General features: G+C 50.5%; 1 protein-coding gene across 1 annotated transcript in view; it reads right to left on the reverse strand.

Annotated features, from left to right (window-relative positions):
• Window positions 1-747: 747 nt before the first annotated feature.
• The window catches only part of KCNK9 (potassium two pore domain channel subfamily K member 9), an 87,001-nt gene continuing 71,466 nt past the window's right edge, over window positions 748-16,282 (reverse strand). Inside the window, exon 2 of the mRNA XM_014837352.3 lies at window positions 748-2,807. Within this exon, the coding sequence (XP_014692838.2) occupies window positions 1,966-2,807 (842 nt within the window). The 3' untranslated portion in view covers window positions 748-1,965. The remainder of the gene's footprint in view (window positions 2,808-16,282) is intronic.

Genomic DNA, 16,282 nt, shown 5'->3' on the forward strand with positions numbered 1-16,282 from the left:
TTAAAAAAAAAAAAAAATCTTATAAACAAGTAAATCAATACAGACCTTGAAGATTGATCATTGTCCACTTTGGCCTAGAGACTCCTTCCACAGGCCCCATGTCCTGGACGAAGGGGCCGTTTTCTACGTGGGATGCAACAGTAAAGAGCATGCCCTTTCAGAGGAGTCTTGAGTACTGTGTTTCAGTCCAGTGGCCCAAATGCTTGGGACTGGTGGCATTTGGTGCTATCTCCTTTAAAAAATCTAGTAGGTCTACTCTTTCTAGGGAGTGGATCCTCCACTCTAGGAGGTCCCACTGGGGCTCCTTCTGAGCAGTACTGCCAAAGCCCATTTCCATTCAAGAGCCATGAACTTCCAGTTTATGAAAAAGGAGCGGGAGGATGGGTAATTTTTAGAAATGGCAGGATTGTGACGGGGAAAGGAAATTCCCCTCTGGGAATTTGGAGATCAGACTTTCCTTCATTCCTGTCATTGAAGGGGCCTCCAATGTGCCATGTTCTATAGCCTCTCTGTACCCCAGGATATTAGCAGGCCTTCTCTTTTGTGTCATCCCCTAGTGAGAGTGGGGAGGAATCTCTCCACTACTCAGACAAATCTTCCCCTGAGACTGACAAGTTCCCAGCAGGCCAAGACACAGCTTCTTGCCTCTAAACTCTTCCTGAGACCAACATGAACTTTCCCCTATTTACAAATCAAATGCAACTAGAGACCATCTTTCTTGAAATACATATATACGGAGTTTTTTTTAAACAAGGAATGCCCTGTCATTTTTTTATTAGGAAAAGAAACTACATCCACCTTCTAATACCCATTCTCATCCAAGCATCCCAAACTGTAATTCTTATTCATGCAGGTTGATGCTGCACAAATCACCAGCAACATTATCATCATCACCATCATCATCATCATCTAAATAAGAGGGAAATAATAAAATAGATACTCTGTGGTTCCAACAATTTTCCAGTTTCTCCTGACACTTCCAGTTGCATGGTAAATTGTTGGAACCAGAGATGACAAAATTAAAAATGTCTTTAATAAATTATTATTATTGGCTTTTGATTATTCCATTGCTAGTTTTGTTTTCTTGTGTTGATAATGCATACCAGTTTAACAAAGTGCATGCTTTTAAAAAATTTTTGAACTGGCAAGCTAAAATGATCCATGTCTTCTTGCCCACCCACCCCCTAAAAAGAAGTTAATATAATTTAGAACCTAGCATTTTAAAAATATGGTCATGACACATCTGGGATAAAGACTGCTTATGGAACATGCTTGATTTGGCAAAATGATAAATCAAAAACCTCGTGGGTTTTGTTTTCCCGTTTTGTTTGGAAGCAGCCAAAAGCAGGCTATTAACAAAATTGTGTGATGGAAAAGGAGAATGAATACCTGATACTTTCCATTTTGTCACATGGTTCACACACACAAGCACACTCGCGTGTGCATTCATTCACACACACTCAAACCACACACATACACACATACATAGCCACCCACTGCTTGGGAGGAAAAGAGAAAGGAGTTAGGTCAGAGACACCACTGTGGGTGGGCGCTCAAAAGCTCTCAGCCTGGTGTGCAACTTTGGGTTGGGTATCCTCTCAGCTCTGTCACCTGGTCCTGGTCTCACACCTGTCCTGGGAAAGCCACCCCAGAGATGGGGCAGGTTGGGGAGAAATGTAAGGCATACGTCGCTGGGAAGGAAGGAAGAAATCCATGCTTCATGCTCAGCTGCGAGTTTCAGAGGACGGGCCTTTCTTTTCCCTTTGGCCTGCTCTGTCTCGCTGGGAAGTTGGGGGAGCAATGAAACCAGGAAACAAAGGAGAGAAAGTAATAATGATGACAATGATAATAATAATAAAGGATAATAATAATAATAAATAAGGAAGAAAAGACGAGTTGGGCTGATGGAATATAACATCAAATACGACAAATGACTTTTTCTGTTCGTATTTCCCTCCCCACACCCTAAATGGACTTCCGCCTTCTCATCAGCCTGTGGTTGTCGGTAAAGCTGTGTAACCCAGGAGAAATGGAGCTGATGGGGGATGGGAAGAGGCTGTTTTTTAATGTGCTTGGTGAGATCTCTTCGATCTTGTAAGAGATGGAGTGGAAGTACTGGGGGGCGAGCTTGGCGCTGACGGAGTTCTGATGTGCCGCCGAGCGACCACCGTATTCCTGTGGGCGGTAGCACGTGCAGGAGCACACGGACTGCAGGTCCGCCACGTCCGCCTTGTACCGTGGCCGGCCCTGCCGCGCCTCCTCAGGGATGTGGATGACCATGCTGTTTCGGTTTCCGGCAAGGGACGCCCTCTCTTCAGCGTCCCGCCTCTCGTCCTCACTGTTCATGGTCAAGAACCTGAGGACCACCAGGTTGAGGAAGGCCCCAATGACAGTCAGCCCCACTAGGATATACATAAAGCTAAAGGCCACGTAGAGTGGCTTCTTTTGCAGGGCGCCCTTGGTCTGCAGGGCCACGTAGTCCCCGAACCCAATGGTAGTCAACGTGATGAAGCAGTAGTAGTAGGCGTGGAAGAAGCTCCACTCCTCGCACTGGGAGAAGGCGGCAGCTCCAATGCACAGCGTCCCCATGCAGGAGAAGAAGCCCACGGTCACCATATTCTCCATGGACACCTCCGTGTTGCGCATGCCACAGCACTTCTTGATGCGCTTTAGCAGGTAGCGCACGAACGTGTTCATCCGCTCGCCCAGGCTCTGGAACATGACCAGCGTCAGAGGGATGCCCAGCACGGCGTAGAACATGCAGAAGGCCTTGCCCGCGTCGGTGCCAGGGGCTGCGTGCCCATAACCTGAGGGAAGGGGGCGAGAAAACAGGCAGAAGAGTGAGGAGAGGTCCTATGAGGTTTGGGATGGGGGTGGGTTTGGGGCGTTTCAGTGGGGAGGGGATTCGAGGCATTTGGGGTGGGATAAGGCTTGAGGGGTTTCAGTTGGGAGGGGATTTGGAGCCCATAACCTGGAGGGAGGGAAAAAGAAAAACAAGGGAGAACCAGTGAAGAGATGTCACGTGAGGTCTGGAGTTGGGACTGGTGGTTTGGAGCATTTCTTGTGGGGCAGTTCAGAGGAGGAGTTCGGGGAGCATTTCACTGTTTTTCTTAGAGCAACACAAAGTTTTTAAAAAGAAAAGCCACATATTCACTGATAAGGAAACTGCAAAAGTAGCAAGCCCAAGGGGGAAAATTAAATGTGCCCACCATGGATCGACATTCAGAGTGAGTAGTCAAGAATGCTAACTGCTTCACACCAGGCTCTGTGCTGACTCCTTGTCATACATCGCCTCATTCTAACCTCATGATGACCCTGTAAAATAGGCATGATTCTGACACCACTGACAAGGAAACTGAGTTAGTTATGTAATAGCTGGGTAACTTGATTTCTTCAGAGTTTTCAGCCACCAAGAATGAGGCTGAAAAGCACAAGGTTTAAACCAAGAGAGGTAATTGCAGAGTGGAACATAAACACCAGGAGGAAAAGGATTTTTATCTGTTCTGCTCACTGCTGTATACCCACACCTAGAGTAACACCTAGCACATAAAATATTTCTTTACTAAAGGAATGAGTAAGTTTGTGCTGCTATATGAATGTGGCCTTGTCAAAAAAAAAGAGGGAACAAATAATCCTTAAAGACCTCATGTGTGTAAGTGCTTTTGAAACTTTTCACGCAACTTCACAGCACATTAATTCATTGATCCCCTACATCAACTATGCAAAGTCAAGTCTGTATTCCCTCACACTCAAAATAAGGATGGTGGTGCTAGAGAGATGAAGTTACCTGCCAGGGCCACCCAGCTGGTCAATGCTAATGTCAGAGCCAGGATAGCATCTGCACAATATGGCAGAAGGAACACAGGATCCAGCAGGTTCTAGTTCAAGTTCTGGGACTAATACTGCCCAGAAAAAATCCTGGATCACGAGCAGTATTTGGATTGAGAATTCAGAGGATGAGCATGGTCTTCCAACATCTCAAATCCTGCCCCATCAAGAAAGGCTTCCCTACCTCATGTTACCTTGAGCCACACATTCACGTCTCATGGCCGCTTAATCGGCTGCATTATCTAGGGCCCCAGAAAACCTGTCTCAACCTGGGTTCTTCATCTCTTCCATAGGATAATAATATTTCCCAGGTGGAGTTGCTGTGTGGATCTACTGAGATCAGAGAGCACCTGGTACTCAGTACCTACCAGACCCTGAGACCTCCACCCTCCCACTGTCTCCCACAGGAAGCCTACTCTGATCTTTCTAGCCCACACCTCTCTCCCAGGGCTTCATCACTTACATTTCATCTGCCTGTCTTTCTCTTGGCATGAATAGATGCTATGTCCTACCTGCCTGGGCGGCCAAGCTCTCCCTAGAGATAAACCACGTTTGCCTCCAGGAGGCCTTCTCCTCATCCTCTCTGACCCTCAGTCCCACTGTGCCAGCACTAAGCTCTGACCCCTCAGAAACCCCATAGCCCTTACGAAAGTGGATAAATTGCATGACAAAGTTGGAGTCAAGCCAGGAAGGATAGAATGGGGAAACGGAAAGCTGAAGAGTAACAGATCTATCAATAGAAATGATCCAATCTGAGGAACAGAGAGGAATAAACATCAAAAATAAATAAACAAAGCCTCAGAGACCTGTGGGACAATATCCAAAGGTGCCCCAGAAGGAAAAGAGAGAATGAGACCAAAAAAAGTTGAAGAAATAATAGCCAAAATTAACCAAATTTGGTTTGAAGAAGCTCAGTGAACCCCAAGCAGGATAAATACAAAAAAAAAACCCACACAACAGAGTCAAACCACTGAAAGCCAAAGAGAGAAAATCTTGAAATCAATCAGAGAGAAACAACACATCACTACAGAGGAACAACAATTTCATAATCTCTTAGTTCTAATCATAAGCAGTGGAGGCCAGGAAATGGTGGAATAACATCTTTAAAGAGCTTCTAAACAAGACTATTAACCCAGAATTGCATATCCAGAGAAAATATACTTCAAGAATGAGGGAAAAATACATTTAAGATTAACAGAAACTTGTTACCAGCAGATCTGCATGGCACGATTACTAAAGGAAGTTCTGCCTGGAGGGAAATCAGACCAGATGGACACAGGTCTTCAGGAAAGAATGAAGCCCATCTTGGTAAACAAGTGGGTTTATATTTATACAAAACACAGGGGTGAGAATCCCACTACATCTCCATATAGCTCACCTGTGTAGCTGACACAAAAGCCACGTGGATGTTGGAGAACAGTAGATTGTTGGAAATGTAACAAGGTGGTAATATTACCTAACAGTTCTGGACATGATATATTTACTGGAGGAAACCAACACAGCATTTGCTGGGTCAAAACTGCATACCAGGTGCATCCCCCACCCCATTCCTTTCAGTAAAGGTGATCAGAAGCAATTTTCTATCACATGGCCTGAACAGCAGTCCAGCTGTATATCCTGTCTCAGGGTTATGTCAATTCCCCTGCTATCTGTCATACTACAGAATGAAAGAAATTGATCATTTTGACACTCAACAGTATATCTCACTGGTCTATTACAGCAATGCCATTCTTTACTGAGACATGTGTGGGAAATGAACACCATCGAAGTTTAGGGCCTCCTACACTAATAAATAAATCTCCTAGGGGCCTAGTGGTCTGCAGCACAGGACTATTCCTACAAATTGAGAGGCAAGTTGCAGGACTTGCAGTGCCTTCCCGAAAGATGAAAGTCATGCAGGACATCTGCCATTTCCTCATCGAGATGCATCCGTCTCCAGACCCTCTCTCCTCTCTCGGAGGCAAGCCTGCATGAGCCCCATCAAGCGTTCCTTGGCCCTCGGTTTCCAGTTGAATTCATCCAGTGGACAGCTCCAGTAGGAGGTCAGAGGAAAGAAGGAAGATGTGGACCTTGGCAGTTAGCTGCATCTGCCAGCAGACTCACAACATAGAGCTACTCTCTACAAGTTCCAGTAACTATGTCCCAAGCATGTTGACAGCTCTCCGTTGTTGCTAATGCTGGGGTACCCCCACTTTCCCTTGTTGCTTTCCCTCCATCCTACCCACTCTTTGCAGAAAAGTTTAAGAATAGCCCATTAATTAATTGCTCAACTTGAGAGGGCTGTTTCCTGCAAAGACCCTAACTGATATGCCATGTGTATTCTCCACTGGGTCTGCTTACTATGTCTGCATATGATACAACACTGTGGGCACTGCATGCAAACGGGTCCACACATATCAGGTCTACATAGAGAATATTCGTACAGTGTCTGCATGGGACACACTTATATGTATGGAACACACAGACATGGCATCTGAGCATTCTTTCTACAGAATATACATGGCGTACACTTGGAACTTCATTAACAAGATGTGTGTTGTGCTGAATAAATGCACATGCACGTGGAACATATAGGCACAAGACACATACCATTTATACATATTAGACCAAAATACTAAAAGCATATACAGTATCCCCATAGCATACCCATGTTCATGAACAAATTCTGTCTTTGCAGTATATGTGTGTGAATTTAGAGTACACTGGAGGCCCATGATGTGTATGCCACATGCACATATGTGCTGCAAAGATTGTTTGTACATATTTAGATTTCAGGAGCACACACAATATCTATAGGTTACATGTATAAGATACACAGAGTAGAACATATAAAATGCATATATGCCCAACATACATGAGGGAGATGTTTGCTGAGCCCTCCCCAAAAGGAGAAGGAGGTACAAATCTTTGATGCTCTCATAGCACCTGTGTGACAAATTGGGTCCTGAAAGTCTGTGCTTTTTTCTTCTGTGAATGAAGGAATGCATCCTGGCCTTCCTGGGTTGGGAGCCATATTTATTCATCTATTCATTCATTATCCATTCAGATTTCCAGAGTGTTGACTATGCACTGGGTCCTGTGCTTGGCACAGGGGATCCACAGTGACTTCTTCCACCAAAATCTCCCAAGGGGCTCCAGCCAGCCAGCGCATGCCCAGAGCCCCACCCAGTGCCCAGCATGCATGAGCGTTTGACAAAGGTTGGGGGCATGGGTATCTCAAGGCCACTGATGACTCCCAGGCTGGGCCAACTGTTCTCCTTGGTCGCCTCCCACCCCGTCTGTGAGGACCAGTTTGGGAGGGCAGGAGCCACATCGCCATCTGGGTTTTTGCTCTAAGACCCCAGGCTCACCCTACCCCCATCCCCTGCCCCTGGAGCCAGTTCCTCCTCCACCTCCAAGCCCTGAAGAGGTGACATAACTTCAGGAATCCCACCTGGAACTGTACTGTTCATCCTTCCATCATCATAAATGAATCATTCATCATTTTGGCAAAGAGATGTCTCAAATTTATTTACACATGGATCAGGAGGCATGCATGGGACACAGAGGAGATGCTGAGACCAGGTAGCCCCAGATGGATGCCTCTGGGCTGCTGCCACATGACCTTGGCAGAGTCTCTCAATTCACTTGATGGATCTAGAGGATGAGGCTGAAAGGGGGAGATCAGACCAGCTCACAGCCACCATGCAAGAAAAGGCGTCATCCTTGCCCAGCTCCATACCTGGCACCCCCTGTAGATTCCCAGCAGTGGCCAGCGTGACTGCCACGCAGAGCCCCACCAATTGGGGAATGCGAAGGCCACAGGCCACCGGGTGCAAAGCTTGCTGCACACAGGGGACACAGCCCCTTGTGCTGTTCATCCGTGCCCACTCAGGCCTCCCCCTTCCTGCTGGAATCTCCATGTGTGCAAAGTCAGAGACGCACTTGCTCATGGCCCCAGTGCTGGCCTCGATGGTCTACTTGGGTGGCCATAAAGTGTGAGGCCAGCCATGGGGGCCACTGATGGGCACAGTGACTGCACTGGCAGCCCAAAAAGCCACCCCCAGCGCTGCACACACAGCGGCTGCATCCAAAATGCCATGCTCCCTGAGTTTCAGGACAGCAGCTCAGTTCAGGGCCCCAGAGCTCCTATGAGTTACCAGAAAGTCAGTGTCAAGTGATGACCCACCCCAATTCCCTGGGCCTGCCAGCTCCCAGCCTCTGCCGTGTCCTCACCCCTCGGCTCACAGCACCTGTTGTCGCCCCAACCTCCCATCCAGGGCCAAGCCCCTGCTCCCCATTCTTCCACCCAGTAGTGTTTGCAGAACACCATAGGGTGCCCAGGATGGGAAGCAGGTGAGGGGTGCTGGGTCAAATTGAAGGCTCCACCCTGAAGATGCTCACAGGTTCCTGGCCCAGTGCTGGAGCTGATGAGGACACAGCTTTTGAATCAAATTCAAGGCCCTTGGCTGCCATGATGAGAAGAGGAGCCATTTTCAGAATGACCCCAGCATCTGAGATGTGGCTCAGTGCCCCTGAGCAGTGGGGCCAGCACCTGGGGCCAGGGAGGGCACACGAGGGCGCTGTGGCTTAACCACCTACTGGCAACACGGGCTCTCCATGCCAGGACCTATGTGAGCTGCTGGAGAATCTGAGACGAACAAAAGACCTGACTGTGAACTCCAGAGAAAGCAGAACACAATGTCAGAATCGTCTGCTTTGCCTGCTGTAAGGTTTCACCACGGGGCCCATGCTGGGTGCTGGGGAAGCACAGAGAAACACCCAAGTCAGATTAGGGCATCAGCTCAGAGGCCACTGGCTCCAAGGAGCTTCAGACTTTTGACAGATGAATGGGGATTGGCCAGGAGAAGATGTAGGTGGGGCTTGCTCAGGCCACCCCTCTGCTGGAATTCCGACACCACTCAATGCTTCAGCTCCTGTCTTGGTCTTACCGGCCAGCCCCTCTCCTTGGACCTGGGTTATCACTGCCCATTCGGGCTCGTCAGCAGGTGGCAGGGCTGAGGACCGGGCCGAGGGCAGAGGGAATGGGCTTCTGCTTGGGGTCTGAGCCCAGGACCCTGGCCTTTCTGCCAGGAGCGCTGAAGGCAGGGCAGGTGGCGACGGGAGCAGAGCGAACGTGGATGTGTGCAGCAAAGAAGGCTTAGGAGAATCGAAAGGAGGATCCTGTGCCTAGCCCCATATTCCAGCACAGGAAACCAGCCCCCAAGGAGGGCACCCACTTGCTAAGCCTGGAGGGGACTAGAACATTGTAAGAGCTGGAAAGGGTTATTTGTTAAGAGAGGAATGTATGAACTCAGCCCTACAAGGGAGCCTCCACGTCACTCAGCCAACCGCCCCACCCAGCAGAGAGGGCCGCACTGCCCAGCTCCACACGGCAGGCCGGTGATGGGCTTTCTAACACACAGCCCCGAAAAGGGTATATTAACTGTAAAAATAACAAACCCCACCTTGAAAACCTGACTCTGGACTCTGCTCTATGACTGCTAAGCACCCTAGAAGGACACCTCAGTTTCCTCATCTGTGAAATGGGGCCAAGGACATGGAGCAGAGAGAGACAGAGCTGGAATGAGCATCGACCCCTCACCAGGGTCCCAGGTCACCACCTGCTATGGACTGAACACCTGTGTCCCCCTCAAGTTCATATGTTGAAGCCCTAACCCCCACTGGGATGGTATTTGGAGGTGGGGCCTTTGGGAGGTCATTCAGGTTAGACCAGGTCATGAGGGTGGGGCCCCCAGGATGGGATTAGTGCCCTTATCAGAAGAGGAAGAGACTGGCCTTCGCCCTCTCACGCTCTCACCACATGAGGACACAGCAAGAAGGCAGCCATCTGCAAGCCAAGAAGAGAGCCATCACCAAGCAAATCTGCTGGCACCTTGCTCCTGGACTCCCAGCCTCCATGACTGTGACAAATGTCTGTTGTTTTAGCCGCCCAGTCTGGTGTTTTGTGATTGCAGCCCAAGCAGACTAAGACACAACCCACAACTGACCTCAGGTTCACGGGCGTCTCTCCATGCCCTCATCTAGAGCTGGTCTCTGTGGCCTTTGAGCCAAGGCCCCATTGGAGCTGAGCCCCTACCCGGGGCTGGCATTCACACACTGGGTGCAGGCCTGCCAGCAACCAACGCCCATGCAGGTCCTCGGCCAATGACATCTTGGCATGATGGAATGACCAGCAGCCTGCTTGCTTCTCCAGGGCCTTCTCAGTGGGCTCAGTCCTTGTCTGCTCCCATCGCCAAACCCAGAATGGGGGCTAGGGACCCCCAAGGCAGCACTACCACCCAGACTGCATTCCTCAGTCACCCACAGACCTTGACCGACCCCGCTGGGAGTCATAGCTCAGGCCACCACAGACCCAGCCATTGGTGGGAGGTCATTCCCTCCCTTCCTTCCATGGCCTTCTGGCCAGACATGAGCCCCGAGGAGGACAGAGGCCACTCCTGATTCACCATGGCAGGTCCCAGAGCCGGGCACGGAGGAGGCACTCAGAATTCAGAGGGATGCGGCACCATGCAAATGATTTCTGTCTTCCGGGGCCTGCCTGGAGGTCCAAGCCAACCCCTGAGCCCACCACTGAGCCCAGTGTGGCTGGGGGCAGCTTCGCCCAAGACACTGCACCATCCAGCCGGATTTCACAGTCCCTCTAATATCCTTCACAGGTCTCTTTGATCTGTCCTGGGAGAGGCTTTGCAGAGAAGAGGCCTGAGTCTCTCGGCTGCAGCTGGCTAACAAAATAAAACGAAATGAATAGGCTCCCTCTTCCCAGAGACGAGAGAGGCAGGGAAGGAGGGTAATAAAACTAATCGTTTCTATTGGGTCTGGGGCTCCCTGCAGAACCAGCTGTGGCTTGCAAGACACCCTGTGCTCCTCGCTGACTTCGATGAGATTTCCAGAAGCCTGACAGCCACCAGGTACGAGACGTTTTCCAGGCCCCGTTCCTGCTCTGGGCAGCACCTCCTTAAAGATGCCCTAGTGTCCAGCAGGCTCTGCCCCCTGTGAATAAGGCGGCTGGGCAACGTGGGTCACAGACCAGCCTTGCTCCCCATACTCCGGTGCTTAAGAACTCTCTGTGGCTCCTTCGAGTTCCCTGGACATCTAGGCACATCAACAGCTGGCCAAAAATGACCTTTTCAAACTTACACAGCACTTCACAGTTTGCAAAGCTTCTCCCACTGTGGAGTGCCTTTCCCTGAAGCCCGCCCTGATCCCTCTACAAGAAGCCATCAACCCTGCTTTGAATTCCTGCTCCGGGACACTGCAGTGGAGTGGACAAGATTGGCCCCTGACATTGAGCCAACCTGGGTTGAAGCCCTGACTCTGCCCCTTAGGGACCATGGCTGGTCCCCTCCCATCCCAGGCCTCCTCATTCTCTCCTGTCCAGTTCACTGTGATCCCGACCTCCCTGGGGAGGCTTGGCTGCTCTCTGAGAAGAAGCGGCCATCAAGGCCGACTGCCCAGTGAGGGCGGTCATGACTGTCTCCTCCAGCCCACAGCTGCCTGGGGCGAGGGACCGACTGCCCAGCACAGGGAAGGAGATGGTCACACAGGCATGTGGGCATCAGGAAATTTGTTGCTGGACTAGAATGAAATATTTATAAAGGACATGTAAGGATTTTGTGCTGATAGGAATTAAAATAGGCACAAATTTCATTAAAGAATGACTCAGGGTGGCTTTGCTGGAGAAGGGAGCTGCCCTCGGCCCCTCATGCTTCCTGGCTGGTTCCCACTTCAGCCAGCAACAAGCATCCCACTCGTCCATCCTCCCATGGCGTTGGCCCCACTCAAGCCCCTGAATGAGCTCCGCATGATTATTAACAGCCGGGTGTTTGCAAACACCAAAAAGGAAAATGATTCATGGGCCCCGTGGCGAACGGGGAGGTGGGGGGAGTGGGCAGGAAGCATCCTTAGCAGGTTCTGGGTGGGAAGCAGTAAGCCCCAAGGTCTGCATCTGGCTGCATCCCCCACTTATCAAGCATGACCTTGGGAAAGCCACCTAGACTCTGTAAGCCTTACTTTCTCTTCCATAAAGGTAATGCAGCCTGAAGCAGTCCCTTCCAGTTACATGGCACTTTACAAAGCTTTTCCGCATTCATTCTTTCATCTGAAAGGGATCTCCCTTGTTGCAGCTGCCTCGCCAGGTCAAGTCACCCTTCTCGCAATATAACAGAACCCTGATTTCCACTGGGTACCACATGGGTTTGGGCTTATGTGCAGGTCTCCCGTTCAATCCCCGAGAGAGGGTGATGCTTCTTGTGGGCTCTGATTGGGTCACCAGCCAAGCCTTGAACCAATAAGACTTTTGCTCTTTCCTGCCAAACTCAAAGGGTGCCAGAATGTGATGTCCGGAGCCACTGAAGTCATTTCATCACCATGAGGATGAGCCCAACCACAGAAGAGAATGCTCTGACCTGAGAAATGAGGGATATCATTCCAGCCCCTGTGTGTGAGGTCAGCCTAGAGTCAGCCCTCCTCACAGACATTCCAGTCTGTCCCCCGGGAAATCTTTTGGCTTCAGCCAGTGTTTTGATTGCAACTGATTAACAGTCAATATGTCCTCCGCCTTAGCATGGCTACAAATAATGAATAACAGTTTCATGTGCAGAACAAAGCGCTTTGCAATGCACACGCCCCTGCACCTCACATGATTCCTCTTACAAGCAGCCTCAGATGTGTCCGAGGGGAGATGGGTAGGTGAGGTGAACCAGGTCTGAGGGTGGACAGTGGCCAGCTGGAGAGCCAGGTCCTCTGAAAGAGCAGCTGTTCCCCAGCCCAGCAACAGGGCTGTGGGCCAGGGCGACCCCATTTCCTGATTTTTAAAGAGAAGCTGGGAATACGGATTTTTTTAAACGTGGGATGTAACTGGTGTCTAATTAAACATTTTAAAATGTGGCACAGGCCAAACAAAATAAGACAAAACAGACCATCTGTTTGTCTAAAACTAGAGGTTACGATGCTCCAGAAATGGAGAAGAGAGAACAAGAGAAGAGGTGGGAGGAGGGAGGGCGGGCAGCAGGGGGCAGCCAGTGAGGTCAGTGGGAGACCGTGGCCCCACCGCCAAGCCCCTCCTCACCCCCAACATTCACCTGCTCTCCATCACTGTGAGCCCGCTGGGGCCAGAGTCGCCAGTGGGTTCCATTCCACAGATGCACAAATAAAGGCAGCAAGAGGTGGCATCACCTGCAGAACGCCTCCCCGAGGGGGCTGAGGTCAGCTCTGCCCCGTGCAGAGCACCGAGGAGAGCTGAGCATGGTCATCTGGGGAGACTGAGGCCCCTCCCACAATCCCTGTGGGAAACCCTACCCCATAGGACGCGTGAACCCTTGTCACAGATGGGAATGCTGAGATTCCAAGTCCCACAGTCACAGCACTTCCCGGAGCCCCTGCAGGCCCTGGCGACTTGCTTATTCCCAGGGTTGGCACTCTCGTTCTCTGGAGGAAAATCTCGCAGACTTGGTGTTTTATTTAATGAATGAGCAATTCCCTCATAGGCTTTTTTATTATTATTAATTTCCCAAAAAGTTGCCTTTGGGTTTCCCTTGATTTTATGTCTTAAGGGGGAAAGGGGACCTAAAAATGTTTTTTTAAAAAAAACAGGCAAGCTTGCAAAGCATATGCTTCCAACGACAGCTCATGACAGGCCTGTCTCCTCCCGTCCCACGTGTGGCCTCGTGTGGACCCCCTAGGGCAAGCCCAGAGAGCTCCTTCCTGGAAGGCTGGGAAAGCCAGGAAGAGGAGCCCCCAGTGAGGGCAGAGCTGCCTGGCCTCAGGGAGCCTCCACACTCAGCAGACAGCCTGCCACCCACTCCCCATGACTGTGCGAAATGGACACTTCATCTCTGGGCTGCTCTCTGGTTCTCACTCAGGAGCGCCTCGCAGACGGTGGACTCACAGAAACCCTGGTCCAGACTCCAGCTGGGCCTCTTCCCGACTCTGGGGCTGCACCTCCTGGGCCCCGATTCCTTCATGTTATGAGGATCCAGTGCGGATCAAATGAAGTGTTACCATCCCCATCTTATGGATGAAGAATCTGAGCTTGGGAAGCCACGTGCCCCTCTCCTCTAGCCCCCACAATGACCTGGCGAGGCGGGCATCAGGAAACCCCTCAGATGGGGGTGTAGACGCATCCAGGGGTGCACCACAGGGGTGGGATGACGCCACTGTAGACGGCGGCAACCAGCCCAGGAGTCAGCGGGTACATAGAATGCAGGGCCAGACAGCTTGCTCAGGCACTTTTCGACTCAGTGCAGAACCAAGTAATGAAGAAATATGTTCTTTAAAAATTATTTTTGGCAATTCTACTCCTAGATATATCACTGAAAGAATTACAAATAGTATTCAAATACTGGTACAGGAATGTTCAAAGCAGCACCATTAGCAACAGCCAAAAGGGGGAAACAGCCCAAATGTCCATCAACAGATGCATGGGTAATAATACCTAAATGTGGTCCATCCCCACAATGGACTACTACTCAGCCTTAAAAAAGAAGGAATGGGGGCTGCCCCGTGGCACACCAATTAAGTTTGCATACTTCACTTTGGTGGCCTGGGGTTCGCCGGTTTGGACCCCAGGCGTGGACCTACGCACCACCTATCAAGCCATGCTGTGGCAGGCATCCCACATATAAAGTAGAGGAAAATGGGCACTGATGTTAGCTCAGGGCCAATCTTCCTCAGCAAAAAGAGGAGGATTGGTGGCAAATGTTAGCACAAGGCTAATCTTCCTCAAAAAAAAAAAAGAAGAAAGAATGGAAGCAACCAAAGTGTCCATTGATCATTGATGGATAAACGGATAAAGAAAACATGGTCCATCCCAACAATGGAATATTACTCAGCCTTACAAAGGAAGGACATTCTCACATATGTCCCAATGTGGATGAGCTTCAAAGACATTATTCAAAGCAAAACCTGCCAGACACAAAAGACCACATATTGTAGGATTCCATTTATATGAAATGTCCAGAACAGACAAATCCATAGAGAGAGGAGGCAGATCAGTGGTTGCCAGGCTCTGAGGGAGGGGGGAAGATAGAGTGGCTGCTTGATGGGTCTGGGGTTTCCTTTTGGGGTGATGAAATGCTTTGGAACTAAACAGAGGTGGTGGTTGGACAACACTGTGGACGTACTAAATGCCACGTGAAGTGTTCACATTAAAATGTTAATTTTATGTTATGTGAATTTTACTTCAGTGAAAAAGGAAAAAAACCCATTATTTTTAAAGCCAAACTCTTCCCATTTTGCACATGGGGAAAAGGAGCCTGGAAGTATGAGGGAGGTGGGAGACTGGCTAAGGCCCTGGGGCTTTGTGGGGTCCTGGAAAGAAGGGCCCAGCTGGCCCAGACTTGCTCCACACTGGGGACCCCGGGGGCTGGGGGGGGGGGAGCTGGATGCACATGACAGACATCAGCCCTGAACCAGCCATGGGCCACCTCCATCAACAGAAGGCCCCTGGAGCACAGGTTTGAGGGTGCAGCCGGGTGGGAGAGTGTGGTGAAGAGCCTGGACCAGGGTCTGAGGCTCGGGCGTGCCCAGATGAGCCCTTCTAAGCAGCGGGTGAAGACAAGGCTGGGAGAATCGTGGGGGCCCAGCCAGGACCTTCCATCCACAAGATGGCAATGCAGCCCCATCTCAGAGGGCTATCGGGGCTGTAACGAGGACCCAGCAGGATCTCAGCTCTGACCTGAACAGGACAGACATCGGGAGCAGGACCCGGTCAGGGCACACCCCTCCCAGCCCCGCAGCCACTCGAATATCTTAGCTTGGAACCACACCCCACACCGTTGGAAGAGGCCAGAGGTCCTCCATCCACCAAATAAGTTTGCTCTAAACAGATTCATATAAAATGTGGTCAAAAAAGAGTTTAAAGGGTTGAAACGATCGTTAAAGCCTGCAGTCTAGAGTATTTTCAGGCTCGCTCGCCGCAGAGCCGCGGACCGCCGGTTAGGGACCGGAGATGCAAGGGCGCCCTCTGGCGGGCGCTCCGATGACTGCAGAAACGCGACTCCCGCCTTTCTCCTGGGACGGCTTCCAGACCCGGGAATCATTAGGAACAGTCATTCATCTTTTTCAGGGATGATATGTGTCACGTGGCGAAGTTTTTCTCAGCAGTCACCATCAATCAAGGCGAGCACTGACGAAACGTAATAACCACAATAATATGACGATGATGATGATGACCACAAGCACCACTGACTGAGGGCATACACCGTGCCAGGATCTGAGCACAAACGTTCTACGTTTCTTAACTCCTTCCCTCGGAGGGCTACTCTTTGCACGGTGAGTGGTGCTATCTCCGTAGCACGGATGAGAAACACGGAGCCAGTGTGTTATCTTTCTAAGCCCCAGTTAGAGGGACCGGGGTGGGGTTCCCAGCCAAAGGCCCTGCTCTCAGCCAGCCCCGATGCTGTCACGTTTGTCAGGGAGCTTGCTTGAAGCCTGTGCCTCCCTTCTGATCTCC

Source organism: Equus asinus, chromosome 12 (assembly GCF_041296235.1).
Source record: "Equus asinus isolate D_3611 breed Donkey chromosome 12, EquAss-T2T_v2, whole genome shotgun sequence".
In the NCBI taxonomy this organism is placed as follows: domain Eukaryota; kingdom Metazoa; phylum Chordata; class Mammalia; order Perissodactyla; family Equidae; genus Equus; species Equus asinus.